The sequence below is a fragment of the Saccopteryx bilineata genome, chromosome 7 (assembly GCF_036850765.1).
Source record: "Saccopteryx bilineata isolate mSacBil1 chromosome 7, mSacBil1_pri_phased_curated, whole genome shotgun sequence".
Classification (NCBI taxonomy): Eukaryota; Metazoa; Chordata; class Mammalia; order Chiroptera; family Emballonuridae; genus Saccopteryx; species Saccopteryx bilineata.
Window position 1 is genome coordinate 99577962 of NC_089496.1, and position 18597 is coordinate 99596558.

The 18597-nt window shown below is 45.2% G+C and overlaps 1 protein-coding gene across 35 annotated transcripts in view; it reads left to right on the forward strand.

Moving 5' to 3' along the window:
• Positions 1-18597, forward strand: part of TCF7L2 (transcription factor 7 like 2) — a 198232-nt gene that overhangs the window by 77178 nt on the left and 102457 nt on the right. For all 35 annotated transcript variants that reach the window (XM_066238245.1, XM_066238233.1, XM_066238231.1 and 32 more), the window contains one exon: positions 3014-3115. In XM_066238245.1, the coding sequence (XP_066094342.1) occupies positions 3014-3115 (102 nt within the window). The remainder of the gene's footprint in view (positions 1-3013; positions 3116-18597) is intronic.

The following is an 18597-nucleotide window of genomic DNA, read 5'->3' on the forward strand; positions in this document are numbered from 1 at the left end:
ATTTGCGGGACCCAGCTGTTCTGCGGGATCAAGTTGCATTGGGACCGAGAGGTTGGGGCTGTCCTGTCACTGATGGAGTCCCTGCAAGTCGTTGGGGCTGGGACTGGGGCCCGACTTTCTCTGCCATCTGGATTTGGTTAGCTCTCTCTGGGCAGTGGGGCCGAGTCTCATTTCCTCCAACCAGTAATGTTATATAGGCAGTGATCCTGGGCTGCCCTAACATAATTGAAAATTATGTGTATTGTAGGCTCGGAGCGCTGAAATGTAGGCTCATAAAAATATGTGGTGCAGGTAGCCCGCGGAGATTGGATATGGCACACAATGAAGCTTTTATGTAAAGTAAGAATTATAAGTCTCTGCATTAATGTTGCATTATGGGTATGATAATTCTTGGGTGGGGTCCTCAGGGCAGGCCTGTCATGTTAAATAAAACCTAAAATTCCTAATTCTGTGGAGCTGGTATGTACTTGGATGCAGTCAGATCAGTTTTGCAGATGGTCAGAGATGAGAAGTAGTCCATTAACCTAACCCTCCCCTCCGAGGGCAGCGTGTGACGGAGGTGTGGGGTAGATTCTGCCGGATGGTTTTCTTCACAGGTTTTTATGAGTTGGAGGGGTGAGTGTTGGCAGGTGTCCATTTTGGTCGGCCTCAAGGAAATGACTCTGTTGAGTGGTTTTGACCGAGGGGACCCGTATATTTTTGTGGCGAGTGAGAACGGGCAGAAGTCAGGACGAGACAGGGCAGGAGTAGACTCCCATGGCCCTCTAGCCTGGGTTGTAGGGTTGAGGGAGACCATGGAAAAGTTGACTTCAGCAGTTCTCAACACTGATCCCAAACAAGGGACTAGAAATGGTTTGATGGTAAGCGTGATGGGGGTGGGGGTAGGGGGTAGGGTGTTGCCTACTGGTACTTTCTGTGTGGAGGCCCAGACTCCTAGAAGGCTTTCAGTGCATGGGACAGCCACCCACCCAGCCCCACCACAGTTAGGTGAGCCCTTCAGTGTATGGACGAGAACCTGGAGGCCCACAGAAGCAAAGCCATTGGACGCAAGGTCCTGTGGCAAGTTAACACACCAGCAACCAGTGTCCTGAGCGCTGGTGCTTCTAGGTGAAGACTTGGGAGAAGTCGCTCCAACATTGTGTAACTCCTGGTTGGGGAAATGACCTGGGAAGGTTACTGGTGGGTTAGGTTTCCCCAGCTTGAGGTGGAACTGAGTGGGGTTTTCATTCACCAGATGGTTGTGTCTTTGAGGAACCCATGGAGAAGCCTGTGTGGGTGGCTCTGTCACATGGGATTTGAGCAAACACTTCCTTCTTTCTGGACTGCCCTTTGCTGTCCGTTCTGTTGAAATATTTCTGACTTAGCAAGACTGTGCACCCCCCACCCCCCGGTCTCTTTCTCAGAAATGCCACCTTCTTGGCACTCCCTGGGCATGACTCCCTGAATCTCTGCCGTGGCTTCGCCCTGTTCTTTCTTGACTTTTGTAGGAGTTGGCTCCCTCAAGCCAGTGTAAGCCCCCTGAAGGCAGACATCTTTGTGTCTCCATAATGCATAAAGCAAGCTCTATTCAGTGTTCACTGAGTAAAATTCTCTATAGGATTACAATGAAAACCGGATGGCTCCTTATGTATATCCTCCAAGCATTCATTCATGCGTTAATCGATTGGCTTTTGGAGAGGTACAAAGGCCAGTATCGATGTCCTTATTAAAATCTTATTATTGTCTAAATTTTGTTTGGTCGTCTGAAGTTTTCCTGTGTGAAAGGGCTGTAATGTCACCAACAAAAGTCAAAGCCCCGGAAGTTTCTTAGACATGTGCTAAAAGTCACCGTGACCAGATGAACCACCTTATGTCAGTTCCCCTTATCTGCACAATGGAGAGTTGGAGCCGTGGATTGTTCCTGTTAATTGTTGATGTCACCCCACAAGCTGACTGTGCCACTTTGAACCGAAGTAGCTTCCTTCCCTAGCGCTATGCATTCATTTTCTAGCTCAGAGGAGGGCCGAGATGGGCATAATTGGCTTATATCTTTATTTTTCTCTGTGTGGTGAACCTGTACATATAAGAATTTCTCCAGCCTTTTGAGATGAGGGTATAAATTGCACTGTGCCTTGTCTTTGCATCTTTTACCAAGAAATATTTTTGTTTTGTGAGCTTTTGGCTTGGATGAGGGATTCATCCTTACCTTACTTCAGTAACTCCCACCAGAAGAGGACAGTTGCACCCTGTATATTCAGCTCTCTTTAGAGCAGGGGTCGGGGACCTTTTTGGCTGAGAGAGCCATGAACGCCACATATTTTAAAATGTAATTCTCCGAGAGCCATACAATGACCCGTGTACGTTATGCATTATCCAATAAAAATTTGGTGTTGTCCCGGAGGACAGCTGTGATTGGCTCCAGCCACCCGCAACCATGAACATGAGCGGTAGGAAATGAATGGATTGTAATACATGAGAATGTTTTATATTTTTAACGTTATTATTTTTTATTAAAGATTTGTCTGCGAGCCAGATGCAGCCATCAAAAGAGCCACATCTGGCTCGCGAGCCATAGGTTCCCGACCCCTGCTTTAGAGTGTGGCCGATGGCATGGTAGAAATAAGGTTCCTGAAAGAGCTGATTCAGAATTGAGGGTTTCCTAGGACAATGGCTTGGTACTCCTCTCTTGTTGTGTTCCTTCCCTTTTTCGGTCTCCCCTCTCTCCACTGCTCTTTCTAAACGAGGTATATTCATGAGGTCGTTTTATCTGAAGCCACCTGTAGTTTGCATGCAAAGAGAAAACTGTAGTTGCTAATAATGTGGATGTTGTATATACACGCACCTATTGAACATGAACTCTCTTAAGGAAGAGCCTTGGTTGTTCTGTTGTTGATGTGTTGCCTGTATGCTTTTAAGTGTCTCAGTTTCTGATCCCCGTGTCCTGGACCCCAAGAGAAGAGTTTATCTCTTGGATTAGCTGTTTTGCGTTTCTTTTCTAAATTCATTTTCCGTGTTTGTTTTGTTTGCTCTCCAGTATCTGCAGATGAAATGGCCGCTGCTCGATGTCCAGGCTGGGACCCTCCAGAGCAGACAAGCCCTCAAGGACGCCCGCTCCCCGTCACCCGCACACATTGTGGTGAGTGACCTTACAAAGGCAGTCGCTCCCTTTCTTGGGGGAGGGGAGAAGGTGAAGAAAATGCTTTCTGGTGGATAACAGGCCTCGTTTATCAGTGTTTCTTTTTTTTAAAAAAAATATTTTCTTTGGCATATTCTTGGATATAGTTTATATCCAGAAGGTACTTGCTTTCTCCTGTTGGACCTTAGCAATTATTACTGCCCTCGAAATTTTCCCACCTGTCCTTTCTCCCAGTACTGGGTTAGAACCGAGCTTTGTGGGCTCCAGTTAATAGGCACAGTTACCATGGTGCGTGGAAGGCTGGAAATGGTATCAAAGCAATTTTAAAGCTACAGTATCCCCAAATCTTTCCTGAAAAAGTCATTTAAGGTGAGTGGCAGAGGAGGGAATTAGAAATCTCGAAAGGAAGTCCTGGATTTAAGACTTTCCAGCTCCGGCCCCCCAATTTATCTTAATTGTTGGAAGGGAACTTGTACATTAACATCAGAAAAATTTCTTCTGGGCTGATTGATTGTTCCAAGAAATGAATTTAGAAAGACTTAAATTAAATTTAATCTGTCCATCTATGGTTTTGAAAGTGTGGGGCTTTAATATAGGAACTGTTTGTTTGTAGTGCTAAGAGGCCACCACATACCGTGTGTCCACATATATTTTTAATGTACTTTATAAGGATTTTGTAGGCTCTGGAAGTGAAATTTATAAATCAACCTCTCGAGAAGATAGCTGACCCTTATTAGAATATTCTCTTCTATATTATTTGTATCATGAGCTGGACTTTATACTTTTGAAATCATTAATGGATGACATTTTTATAACAAATATGTGACAGAATTATGCAAAAATTCATGTATTTTTTATTTAAGTATCACACAATGTAATCGACACATGTATTTTGCTTGTAATTTCTAAAACATGGCAAAATAATTTTCTTAACTAGAAGAACCTCAAGATGCATTGTGTCAGAATTCAGGCTTACTCACTGCCTCCTTATTTTGTAGCTTGTTATAATGGAGTATATATTATTTAATGAATTATGCCTCTGTTCTAGGAATATTAAATACATGTGCGTATGTGTGTGTATATATTATCACAAAGTAATTTATTTCTGTAACGCCACATCTTGGGTCCTTGTTGGTGGAAATGTCTTACGAATCTGTGTGTTATAAATGAGGCACATAGAAAGAAGGTTGATGTTTTCCAGAGACTTCCTCCTTCCTCTAACCTCACAATAAAATGAATGCTCATCATTATTATGTGCTCTTACAATGCTGAGATTTCAGGGCTGGAGGTGACCGTAGACCAGTCAGGCCCCACTGGCTGTCAGGGAAGGAGACAGGCGCAGAGATGCCCAATGTCACACACTGTGTTAGGGGCCAGAGCGAGGACTGGACCCTGTTCTCGGTTCCCTTTCTGGGGCCTTGTGGATGCTCCGAAGGGAGAGAAAGGAACTTTCTGTGGCTCGTTCTCTTCGGCATACTATAAACCGGGTCATTGTCAGGGACAGTGTCCTAAGTGTAAAGAAATTGTTGGCTCAGGGTTCCGATGCAGCTGTCTCCTAGAAAAGGGAATGCCTTGTAAAACAGTATTTTTAACAATACCCCAAGATTTTTAAAAAGTGTGATTGTTCCGGAGTCCTCGAGGGTAAAACGAGGAAGCCTGTCCGTCTCACGTTTCCTGCCTTCTTGAATTTCCCAGGAAGGGTCTCGGCCGTGGGGTTTCTTTCTCTGCTTTTGGAAGTGCTTGGCAGGACTCACCCACTTTTTTTTATGTCCAGAGAAAAAGGATATTGTTTTAAAAAATCTGGAAAGCTTAGGGCTTTTTTTCTCTTTGAATGTGGAGAGAAGATGCAATTTTTAGAAGTGGTTCAGAGTGGACACAGCATCTCATAGGTCTGGCACAGCGGTGCACGGGCCCATACCTGTGCGCAGGAGTGGGGATTTGTCCGTTGGGGGAGAGGTAAATGATCACCCTCCTCTCTAATCCCCACCCCCCAAATCTCGTAAGAACAGATGCCACCACTTAGGCTTTAAGCACCTTATTTTCATTTGTAGAATTAATAATCCGAGCAGTTGTTAAAACAGTTTTTCAGAGCCAGTGTGGATTTTGGCGAGGAATGCAGTGTGTGTGTGTGTGCTTTGGTTTTATTTTCCTCTGCTGTGTGTTCGGAGGCGTATTTACCATAGCAACCACTCTGGAGAACACCACCCTTTAGAGATGGAGACCCTTGTCCAGAGGAGCCACAGCTGGCAACTGTAATCCGATCTGTTGTGCTTTCTGCTCTGTTCTGGGGGCCTGGGGAAGGACCGTGCCAGAGGTTATGGGTTGGTGGTGGAGGGGCGTGCTCTGGGAGCTGGAGAGAGGAGAAAAGTCATAGCTCGGACAAAAGAAAACCAGATTTGTGAAATACTCAATGCTGTGGCAGCTGACTGGTGTCTTTGGTTGTGTGAGTCAGCCCTGTAATTGTGCATTTCTGCAATCTTCACCTTATGCCAAGGGGCAGGGAAGGGGATGTCGGGCGCTGGGGGGTGGGGTGGAGGGTGTCAGCAGAGGGTGAGAGGAAAGGAGAGGGTGGAAAAAGACGGGAGATTGTTGGCCGCATGCGGTTTTGGGGATGGAGGAGTCATACACCTTGGGACGGCATTTATGATTACATTTTCATTGGACGTGGAGTGATGGCCTGACCACCACTGGCGTAGCGGGCACAGTGTGCCTGTGTTTATGAAGGGGGCATTCTGCATTGAGGCTGATGTGTCATTTGGCTCCACACGGGCCAGGAGAACCTGGTTCACGTTCAGATTTCCTGATGAATGGCTAACTTTTCTGCAGACACTGGGCTCTCCCTCTCATTTTACTCTTCGTTCTTTTATAAAACAAGACATGGTCACATCACAGTGTTTCATCAGACATGTTTCAAAATACTCGTCTAAGGATTGCTTCCTAATTTCTGCGAAATTTGGATTTATTGTGATTTTCTGGGCCAAGCTGTTTCATAATGATTTCTAATGTTTTCTTTTGAAAACAGAGAAGTGTTCAGTGTTTGCTAGTAATCATTGGAGACTATAACAATCACAGTTTGCTAAGAAAATAACTTTTTCCTGGTTCATATTTGGGGCAGCATTTTCATATGGGAATTAAAAGCATTTTGTCTGAATATTTTAATCTGATTGGATTTTTTTTCATGTGGTATGTGGGTTACCACATTATAAAAAATTGATGTGTAGAATAAATGTTCATAACAAGTGGAGTTCAGTTGATCAAATGGCATTTAAATTAAGAAGCAAGCCATACAAACTTCAGTTCCTGTAATGGCTACAGCATCTTGTTTTATTATAAACCAGCAGCTCCTAATCTGTGTTTTAAAGAAAGAGGACTTTATTCCTTAAGGATAATATCTTAATTTGGGGGGGAAGGGAAGGGCTGGCCAGAGAAATAGGAACTTGCACAACAAATCTCTCTCTCCCTTTCTCTTCTGCACTTTCTCTTTCCCTGTACCCCTCCCACCTCCTGCCAAGAAATTCATCTACTTCCTAAAGTCTCAGAGACACTAGCCACAAGGCCAACATTTCCCCACCCCCCACCCCTAACCCTCCTCGTTCCCATTTTCTAAATCACAGAAGTAGCTCAATTTTTCTTTCCCTGTGGTGGTTTTAAATTTATATTTTAAATTTGCCCCCCCCACCCCTCGAAAACGAGTGCCAAGCAGTTGGTTGTGCTAAGCCGTCATGCCTGAGCCTTGGCTGAACTGCCTCCCGCGTCCAGGAAGCCGTGGGGCTCGGGGCTGCTCTGGACGCCACCCCCAGTGTCTCTGCTGTACAAAGTCTTTCATTTAATTTCCTTTGTACCCAGCAAAAAAAGCTTCTGTACCAAAAATGGTGGTATTTTGGTACAGTATGTATCTTACAAAACGGCAAAAGGCTTCAAAAGTTCCCACCATTTTATCTTGGGGGTTTCCTTTTGAAGTGGATGTAGAATTCTACCTTAGGGTACGTTTCTAAGTGGTTCTTGGTCTCGTGTGTTTTGTTGTCTAACGAGCACCGAGGTGTGGGGATGAGAAAGCCGTCTGAATCCCGAGGAGCACAGCCCTCCAGACTGTGTGGTGCACTTTGTTGTTGGAGTTGTTGTTGTTGCTTAAATGCTGAAAGCTAGTGGAAGACTCTTCGGAAATACCGTGTGATGGTTAGAACTTCAGACAGGTCGGGTCTCTGCCGTCTGCACTGAGCATTTTTGCAAGTAAGCTCAGAGGGCACGGCGAGCCTTTTGCTTTTTGTTTCTGAAGAGTTTGGGGTGGGGTGGGGAGGACCTACCCATAGTTAATAATGCAAAACTACTTTGAGGGCATTCTCTTGGTTATGATGTGCACGCAGATGTTTCGATGGGCTACTTGGCTTGGGTTGCAACCTGCCCTTTCTGCCAGAGCATATTGGTGGTTGGTATGTGCTAGGCAGCTCTGTTGCTAGCTGAAGCCCCCACCTGGGTTGGGTGGGGGGCTATTGTTCTAGGAAGAGCACTGGGCACAAGAGGGTATGGCCAGGGAGATGGGATTTCAACAGAGAAATTGGTGAGGATTTTAGGCTGAGATGGCCCCCTGGGAAAATGGCATTTAAAATGACATTTGAATGCTTGATTGGAGTTTGCTAGGTAAAGGTATGAGAGAAGGGCTGGAAAGTGATGGAACATTCCAGGCAGAAGGAAAAACGTGTACAAAGGCCCTAGAGGGGGGAAAATAAAAGCTTGGCTGTGAGAGAAACAGAAAGCCAGTTATGGTGACAACAGGTCTTGAGGACACAGGGAGAGAAGGGTTTGGGGAAGATACGGCAAACTGGGTGTTCAGTCCTAGCCGTCGTGGGCAGTTATTGAGGAGTTTTGCTTGTCTAAGCTGATGGCAGTGGGGATGGTGAAGGGGACAGATTTGGAGGAGGCACCAGCGGAACTTGCTCTGAGGGGTTAGATGTTGGTGTTGAGGGAGAAAGGGAGTCGGGTAGGTGGATGGAGAGTGCCGTCCACTGAATGGGGAACATAGGAGGGGAGCAAGGCTGGGGTGGAAGAGCTGTCTTTATTAGTATTACTTTTTTATTCATTCCAGCTTTATTGATATATAATTGATATGGCACTGTGTTAGTTTAAAGTATACAATGTATTGATTTGATACATTTATATGTTGTAAAATGATTACCGCCATAGTATTAGCTATTGCCCCTATCAAGATATATAGTTACCATTTTTGGGTGGTGAGAACATTTAAGGTCTTTCTTAGCAAATTTCAAGTATACAAGACAGTACTGTTAATTGTCATCACCGCGGTATACTTAGATCCACAGAACTTATTTTTTAACTGAAAGTGTGTACCCTTTACTCAACAGCTCTCCATTTCCCCAGCTCCCAGCCCTTGCTAACCAGCAGCCTACTCCCGGTTTCTGTGAGTTGAGCCTTTTCAGATTCCACATCTAAGTGACATCATATTGTATTTGTCTTTCTGTCTGACTGATTTCACTTAGCATAATGCCTTCAAGGTCTTCCATCCATGTCGCCAATGGCACGACTTTTTTCTTTCTCGTGTTTTCTTCTGTTTATCTGTTGATGGACACTGAGGCTGTTTCCATGTCTTGGCTGTTGTAAATAATGCTGCAGTGAACATGGGCGTGTAGATATCTCTTCGAGATCCTGTTTTCATTTCTTATGGATATATGCCCAGAAGTAGGTTAGCTGGATCTTAGGTGGTTCTATTTTCAATTTTTTGAAGAACCTCTATACTGGTTTCCATAGTGGCTGCACCAACTTATATTCCCACTAGTAGAGCAAGGGTCCCTTTTCTCCACATCCTCGCTAACACATCTTGTCTTTTGATGATAGCCATTCTAACCGGTGTGAGATGTTAATTCATTGTGGTTTTGATTTGCAGTTCCCTGATGATTAGTGATATTGAGTACCTTTCTGTGTACCTTGTTGGTACATTTTATGTACCTTCTTTGGACAAATGTCTGTTCCATTTAAGAGCTTTGTTTTTAGAGAGTTTAAGATACCGGGTTTCATGGGCCCCCAAAACAGTACTGGCAATAAGAATAGGAACGATCCAAACTTTTAATTGCCTCTTTAAGAGCAATGTCGATTATCTAGCTACCCACTTGTTTAGAATGTATTTAGGGAAGGTTAGAGAATTCTTCCTTTCCTTTATATGAGTAGCGTTAATTGGCTTTCTCTTGGTCTTGTGCTCACCGTTGATTCAATCATTGATTCATGTTCATTGATGTCACAGATTATTTAGTGATTCTTTGCCATGTGGGAAATAGTATTCCAGATGGCAAAAGAAAGTGAAGTGCCAGTGATGAATGGCAATAACCACAGTAGCAGACAAGCCTGGACCACTTCCCGTATACCAGGCATTGTTCTGGGTGCTTTACAGATGCTTTATTGTGCTGACTTTAGGGAGGAGGAACTCGCCCCTGGGAGGTTAAGTATCTGTCCGGTAGGTCCTGAGAGCCGGGATATGACAGAAGGCAGCCTGGCCCCAGAGCATGCCAGCTTCTTAGCCCCACTGGCCCCGGAGACACAAGTAAATGAGCACGGCGTGTGGTATGCTGAGGGCGGTGACGACGTACCTGCCCCAGCTGGACAGGGCGGCAGGGCTCAGAGACCTGCTACTTGGGTAGCGGGACACGTGGTTGGTTAGGATTTTGGTTTCTGGCTGTGGCTACTGCAGGGGACTGAGGACACATTGTGGGGAGGGAGGGCATTCTGGAATGGGGCAGGGGGACTTGGGGGCTGGGACCCTGTGACCGTGTGAGCCTGTGATGATTTCCTGAAAGCTTTCCCCTGTGCACCGTCTGCATTCCCTTCTCAGCATATGCCCTTTCCACTGTGACTCAACCAGACTTTCTAGAATACTTGGCATGTATTTCCTAGCCGTGGCTGAGTTGGAACTTGCCCATTTCACAGACAGGACCATGGAAAGGGTGGATATTTGGTCTAAGGATATAGAGCAAGCCTGTGAGCATCACAAAGGTATTATTTCTATAAGGAGAGTGAGGAGTCAGGCGACCAGGTTATCTTTTTTTTTGGGGGGGGAGTAGTGGTTAGGATCAGGAGTGCTTTGAAGGGACAGAGTGGAGTGAACCCCAGGATGTACCAGTCTGTGGTTAAAAGCCCCAAGCTTCCGTCTTTGCTTCCAGAAAATACTCTGTGGTGAAGAATTCTGAAGGTCTTGAGGTTTGGGTTGCTGGTGTGGCATCTGACCACCGTGGCGATGGAAAGTACTCTGCCGAGAAGGACTGTGTAAACTCTGTTCTGTCCCCTTCAGATTAGTATCACAGAAAGTTTCACAACCTTAAGGTCACATGTCACGTCACCCACGGCCGTCCCTTCTGCTGTGTAAGTCTCCGTTCAGAAGTCCATGGTCCATACTCTTCTCAGATAGCTGGAACATTTATCTCAAGTGTTTTCTGTTTCCTTTTGGAGCACCTAAGGAAGTTCTGCCTTTCTGTTGCAGCGAGATCCCTTTCTCTGAAATACACACTCCTTGCTTGGGTTTTGCTGTCCTGTTCTGCTTGTCCTTCCTATTTTCCCATCTGGGAATTTTGAAGGCTGACACACCCACCTCTCTTTGCTGAGTCTTCTTCACAGTTATCCCCAGCTCCCAACTGTAGCTCACGTCCTCAGTGACTGATCTGAAACTGCTTAAGGAATTGGAAGTGCTAGTTTTCCATTTAAAGACCCTACCTCTCAAGTAAGTGAAATTCATTTTTACTTTATTTATTTGTTTATTTATTTATTTTTTACAGGGACACAGAGAGAGGCAGAGAGAGGGATAGATAGGGACAGACAGGAACAGAGAGAGAGAGAGAGATGAGAAGCATCAATTATCAGTTTTTCGTTCGAAACCTTAGTTGTTCATTGATTGCTTTCTCATATGTGCCTTGACCGCGGGCCTTCAGCAGACTGAGTAACCCCTTGCTCAAGCCTGCGACCTTGGGTCCAAGCTAGTGAGCTTTTTGCTGAAGCCAGATGAGCCTGCGCTCAAGCTGGCGACCTCGGGGTCTCGAACCTGGATCCTCCGCATCCCAGTCTGACGCTCTATCCACTGTGCCACCGCCTGGTCAGGCGTGAAATTCACTTTTAAGTGTAGCTTTCCTCCTCTGTAACATCTGTGTTCATTGCGGGCAGTTTGGAAACGAGCTCACCATTTCAGCATGTAGAGATTACTTTGGGAATAATTTGGTATATTGGTTAGAATATAAAAGTCCTTCTAGACTTTTCACTCTAGTGTGTTAATATTTATATTTGTTTTTAACATCTTTGAGCTTTTCGCAGTGCTCAGTGTTTCCAGCACTGTATTCATTCAAAATGAAAATTGATGTAGTGAATAAGCACTTCTTCCATTTGATTAAAATTCTTTAGGATTTCTGACCACAGAACAGCCCATAACATTATACCCCAATTTGCTTAGTCAGTGCTCTATAGTTGGGCCTTTAGAGTATCTCCTTTTGTTTCTTTTATTCTAAATTATCCTGTGATGAACATCTGTGTGCGCTCCCCTCCCTCTAATTATTTTCTTAGGATAGATTCCTAGGGAGAAAAGCAAGAGGACAAAATTTATAAAAATTTCCTGATACATAGCTACAAATTATCTTCCTGAAAGGCCTCCACTTTTACACCCATCAGTAGTGTGTGAGGGTTAGACCTACCATGATGGTGAATGATTGTAAGGTCTTGTTCCAGAAGAGATCCAGCCATCCCACCATCCAAGTCAACGTCCCTAGGCCTTTCACCTTCAAAACGGGCAAACAAAAGTGACTGCTTCTTCAGTGATTAGCAGGTTTTAAAGTTCGTTGATGGTGGTGTGATTTTTGTGGAATTACATATATTCTTCTTTAGCCACCTCACAGCATAAGTCCTTGGAAATAACTTACAAGCCTCCTCCATACATGCAGCGCATTTTCACTCAGTTTTAGAAAACTTGGAGTATACTTTTATAACCTCAAATCGTCACAGAGTTCCTTAATTTTAGTATCCCTTTGTTTAATGGCATATTATTGTGAAGATATTATTTCTTTGATGCGGTGTGTGATCTTGTTTAGTATATGACTCTGGACTACGTGTTTTGGGAAAACATACCTACTTTTCAAAGATGCCATTTGCTGTTGTGTTTAAGATCAGCCCACAGAAAGTGGGCTGGAGAATTGATCCTGACCATTTCTCAACGCTGTATCTTGTGCTTTGTGGAAAGATCTTTGACAGCTCTGGCCAAACGTTTCCTGACATTTGTCTCACCAAGTGTGTGAGTAGGTTACTGGAAAATCAGTCTCTCTCCTAAAATAGGTTGAGGGAAGCCCTGGGCCATGTGGTCAGCCCTTTTCTCTAGCACAGGGCCTGGATCTTCTGGGTCCGGCGCCTTTATAAGGAGGCGTTCCTAAGGCGCTTGTTCTGCAGCCTCTTCAGGGAGGAGATTGGAACATACTTTGGAAAATTGTTTTACTTTCAGCACCTGCTCTGTTTACTAAGCGTGGGAGCCTGTTTTAAATTAACATGGAGCCTAACTCATGGTTTTGCCTGTGTTTATTTTTCCAGTAAATAAAACAGAAGTGCTCATTCGGCACCCATCCTGTCCCGCCGTTGTCTCCTCCTGTCTCGCTGATGAACTCTTGTGCATGGGGTTCGTCTCTCCAACAAGACTGTATGTTTCTCATGTTTCTCGAAGCCAGGGGGCCCCATGGTTTATTTCTTTGCGTGTGGCTTTCTTCCCACCTATTGTGGTGCTTTGCTAATTAAGCAGAAAACCAGTTTCTGTTGAGGGACTGGAGTCGATTTAGTCTGGAGGAGCGTGACTTCGTCGTTACCGTAAGGAGTTCAGAATCATCCTGGTGAGCGCAGAGCGGGCCCACATGTCTTACTTTCTACGTGACGGGGTAGCCTGCTTTGGAGAAACATAATTTGGGGTTATGGCATTGTGCAAGCTTTGCCAGTAACTTGATGATCCACCCATACACATGCCAGCTCAGAGAGGAGCATGTCTAATCGCGACAGTAGCATCTGTACAGAATGTGGTTAACATGAATGCTCCAGAAGGCCGGGCTTGTTAGGGTGTCCATTGCTTTACAGTCTTCGTTTAAACCGATTGTTCCTTCTGGATCCTGGGGTGGGGTGACTGAACTTTTAAAGCGAGTGGCCCATTGAAAAACCAGCCCTTGCTGATTTTTTTTATGGGAAATGGGTATATTTCAACAATGAGGTGATAGGGCATATGAAGTGTTTTTATAATTGGTTTGTTCATGGCTTGTTCATATTAATTTACCCTTTTTAGTAAATTAATATGGAGGGAACACCTGGGTTTAGGATTGTTCCTTGGATTATGCTGGGATCTAAGGAGGGACAGAGCCTAGAGAGGGCTGGCTAGGAAAGGTCGTTGTCATGTCCATTTGGCATATAAGGACGTGAAAATACCGCGAGCTAGCTGAGTTGCCCAGGATTCCACAGGCAGGGGGGCCGTATCCGGACCGTCATTCAGGTGTTCGTTCCAGCCGCACACTTTCTCCTGCACACCAGATTCAGCTTTCTTTTGGGTACCAAACAGACGTGGGAAAGTCAGCACAGCACGTTCGTCTTCAGAATCTTTGTTGCCATGCCTCCCCCCCCCCCCACCTGTTACTCCCAGTGTTTCACACGGCAGTAAAGATGAATACCAGTTACCAGTGGCGTAGGCCCCAAACCTTACACTCATCTTTGATTCCTCTTTCTCTCTCGCACCCACATTCAATCCATCAGCTATCCACCCACGTGTCATATTAGCTCTGCCGGTCAAGTGTTTGGAATCTGGCCGCTTTTAACCGTCTCGGTTATTACGTCTGGAGTCCGGTCTGCTTACATCTCTCATTTGGATGTTGCCAGAGTGCCTACTCTGGTCTTCCTGCCTCCTACCCTTGTAACTTCCCCTCATCCATCTTTGGTGCCTACAGTCTATTCCTATACTTGAGAGGGCCTTTTAAATCCTTAGACAGATCATAGATATCCCTCTGCCGAAACTTGGCAGGATAGATTTTTGTCTTTTGAAAGAAACCCAGAGCACTTGGCCCTGTCACCTCATTGAAAGGTGGGACTTTGAGATTCAAGGGCTCAGATTTGAGAGCTTAAAGTTGTGTTGGCTGGAGGAGAGAGGGCCAGGGGGTAACAGTAGGCCGAGTGAGCCCCCTCCATCCGTCTTTGCTAGTGCAGCAGGATGTGGCACGTGTCTTGATCATCCCCCTGTGGGGCCCAGATGCTTCCTGGCTGGACCGCATCTGCGCCCCGCCCTCCCCTGAAAGCGCGTTCCGTCCCGCCATCGCTTGTCTGCAATGAGAAGCTCGTGAAGAACTCTGAACAGTGTGTTGCAATCTGTTTTCCAGCCAGAACCTGCATAGCGGGCAGATCTGGGCAGTGATTAAGTGCATCACTCGGGCTGTTTAATAGGCTTGAATGAGACAGGGTCACTGTGTGTCCAAGTGCCATGAGCCAAAGGCCTCTTGTTCTTCCCGCTGCAAGGGCACAAGCTACCTGTTTCTCTCTCTAGGACATTGTCTCTGTTGCTCAGGTGCTGAGGTGAATAAGTAAGCAACTGTTTAAACAGGCTGAAGAAGGAAGGAAAGGCCACATCACATAGCTTAGGACCGGACCAGTCTATAACTCCCAAAGACCATCCATGTCAGGTGCTGGGGCCCCATTATCAGGACTGTGCCCCCCCCACCCCTCCAGCCTTTCACTCTCCGTTTCCAGTGCTCCTGAATTTAGACCTGACTCAGGGACACATGTAAGATCCTAAGAGAAGTGTTTTTTCCCCCAGCCCTTTCAGACTTAAGGAAGAAGCCAACCTTGATGGGTGGAGGTAGAACGTAAAATCTAATAAAAGTGTCTCAGTAACAGAAGAGGAGCAGGGCCAAGCAGAAGGGCTTTCTGGGTAAACCCTTGAGATGATTCAGTTGAAACTCAGGAAGAAATCGGGAAAAAACATTTTTTTGGAAAGAGGTAGCAACCCCCTTCAGCCAAAGCCCATAAATGAAGGAATGTCTGAAACCCAGAATTGCAACAACTGAAGCAAGAAGGACATTGTTAGAGATCGAATTAGTAAATTTGACTAGTGGAGACCATCGCCATTTTTAGCAGATAGCTGGGTATCTTCCCTCCGTCTTTCCTCGAGCCCCTTCCCACCCAGCTTGCACAAAACATTTATTGGTATCTCTAATTTTCTTTCTTAAATTATCAAGTTGTTTTCAGGTATTGAGAGTACCATCTCTATACTGATCTTCCAGTATAAGAAACCAGATGTTAAAAAGGAGTAGATCTGAAGATGGTATTTTTCTCTACACCATTTTTTCCCCCTGCTCTAGCAGCTTCCTTCTCCACCCTCTAACTATGGGGAACTACCTTTGCCCTATTCTCCTGGTCCTGGGAGACATGATTGGGCAAGAGGCAGGCATGTGATTGAAGGCAGATACTCACAAGTCTTCCCTAAGAAGAGAGGGTCTAAATCTATGGCTCTATGCAGCCTCTCTGACACGCCATAAGCATGTACATGTGCGTGTCGCTGAATGCAGGGGTGCATGTTTGCAGAAGATTAAGAGGTGTGTGGGAATGTCTGGAGACCCATCCTGGACTGTCCCCTTAGGAAGCCAGCTAGTTTGAGGTGGTTTTCTGTCAATTCAACCAAGTACTGTTGTCCAAGCCTTCATAAAAAAGTTGTTCTTTGGAAATTTTAATTCTTCTGAGTTAAAAATGCTGAACCATGAACTGATTCTTCTACACTGTCAGTAGGGTCCAGCGTGAGCAGAACACACTTGTGTTCTTTACAAATGGGCTGATTCTTGCTAATATGGGAGTTACTTTCAGAGAGGGACATGCTATTAACAATTTTCTCCTGCAAACAATTTTTAGAGAGGTTTGTGTGAAGAAACGAGCAGTTTCCATGGTTTTCTCCTGTGGTCACGGGGAATTTTGAAAATGAACTTTAGGTATTTTCATGAAATTCCTGTTTGATATTTTTAGTTTCTCAGAGTTTTCTTTTCTGGCTGCTACTTAACGTAGTCATCTTTGCCTTAAAGCTCTATTATTACTGTTTCTTAGGACTATTAAGAAACAACCAGTTAACTAATGGTATTAAATAATCCCCCCCTCCCATCTTTTAAAAAAATGTGGTAATAGCCCACATAAATAAGGAGGCACTACTGTAACCTCAGTAATCTCCTCTCCTTATTAACACATTATTTTGGGAGCAGTCCTTTATCATGGACAGTTTGGTGGCAAAATGAATGTACAGGTGTCTATTTCTGTTTATTGATTATTACAACTCTACTATTTGAGGACCTTTCCATCCATTTTTCTTTAAAAATACATCTAAACTGTGGAAAGATCCTGCAACTCCAAAAGACTAAAACTGTTGTTGCAAGGACTTTGAGCGGAGTGCAGAGTTTGTACCTAGATTGTAGGCTGGGCAGGTCAGCTTGGAGCAATGTGTGAAGAGAGATTGTGAGGCCTCAGGGCTCAAGGGAAAGAATGAATGTATTGATGGATTAACATCGGCCAAAGGGGAAGGAAGATAGAGGAAGGGACAGTAGAGGTGTGGAGCGTAAGACAAAAGCCAAGGAGGTATTCTATCACCTAAATAGGATTTATTCCAAGAAAAGAAATGATTGCAATCCAGATTCCAGGGGTCCTGGCAAGCCACGTGGCAAAGATGGAGGAAGTGGTTTATAGAGGGGAAGAGGAAGTTAAGGGGAGGAGTTATTACAACCATAGAGCTCGGTTGTAACCAGAGAGTCCTTCCTGTTATAGGCCTCTTGCGATGACCTAAGGTGTGAGAGCTCCCCCTATGGATTCTCCCAATTCCTGTCTCCATCAAGCTATCTGTCATACATTTTAAGACCTGTCACAGCTGTCACTGGTACTTTAAGGCAATTAACGTTTTGAGAAAGTGTCAGAAATCGAGACTTCCTACTGGATCTATCAGAGCCCAGTGAAATGTCCAGTAAGGTGTCACAGTGAAGAAAATTCTTACTGAGGCACCACTTGAAAACTTGTTCCAGATGAAGTGATAGGAAAGAGGAACAATTTTCATCGGAACCAGGAATGAGAATGTGCCCAAGAAAATGAGCCTAGATGTAAGATCTAGGCTGTGGCTTAGCCGGCTTGATTTATTCCCCTTAGTCCTTCCCCCGGATGGGGTGTCTCCTTGCTGTCCACAATCAGTAGGCTCTACAGGATGTGACACGGACCAGGTGCGATGTGCAGGTTCAGGCCACTCTCTCTGCATCACACTTGTGACTGCTGGCAGTGTACACAGTCATGTTTCTCCCAGTTACTAAAAAAGGGACTTCAAATTTCATTCTTCCCACTCCGCAGTTCAGAGTTGCATGAGTGAAAAACCAGATGTGTTGAAAGGGAGCAATACTGTTAATGATATTTAGACATTTAATTTGGAATATTTAGGTTTTTTTTTTTTTTGAATGAACCAATTTCTTAGGTATTGAGTTTGTTTTTGGTGCATACCTCCGACGACTTTGTCCTGATTTGTTTTCTGTGCTGTGTGTCCAGGCCCGATGGGAGACAGGCACAGCTCTCCTGCCATCAGTCTCATGGTTAAGTTTCAGAACACGATTTGAAAAATATAACCTGCTGAGAGACAGTGAGGACATACGGTGAACCAATGTGTGCTTGAACATCTGTGCGGATTAAGTGGATGGGCTGGGGGTGCATCTGTCAAAGAGAGGGCGGGTGGACCGTTGGCGTGGGGAGCTGGGCTGCGGCTCCAGGGGTGGCCAGCAGGGTTGGGTTTGGACCACTAGTGTCTGGATGCCTATGTGAGTTTCCTCCAGAGGTTTTCAGTTGGCAACATGGAATCAGCTGGCTATGCAGCCATGGGTAGGGATTGCTGGTATCCTGTTAGGCCCAGGGGTGTGACCCCAGAGGTCAGAACAGAAGCCAGAGGAAGGAACTTGGGGAACTATCTCTGCTTTGCACCATCCTAGAGCCTCACGTCCAACAGGATTACTAATCACAGACCAGAGTCTGATTCTCTTGTGCTAGCTCTCCTATTCCTGGTTTTTCTTTTAATCTCAGACTAAACCCTGGACTTCACATGTTGAAAAGGAATGCCAGAGATCTCTTGGGGTACAGCCCTCATTGTGGTCGTTAAGGATTGAGTGCATTAAGACATAGAAAGATACAGTCAAAATCATGGCGATAGTAGCGGCTCACTGAGCACTGACTAGTGACAGGAACTTGACTCCTCCAGTTTACCATTCCAAGTCATTGACATGATGGTTGCACTTAATCCTTACACACCCTTTTAAGTTAGCTGTTGTTACTGTCCTATTTTACAGATGAGGAAACTGAGGCTTAGTGGAGGGGAATGGAATGGCCAAGGCCACACAGGTAAGTGGCAAGAGCTAGCATTTGGTTGCAGGGAGTGTGACTCCAGTCCGGGGACCCGCACCTGGAGTGTTAAACTACTTCTATCAGGAACA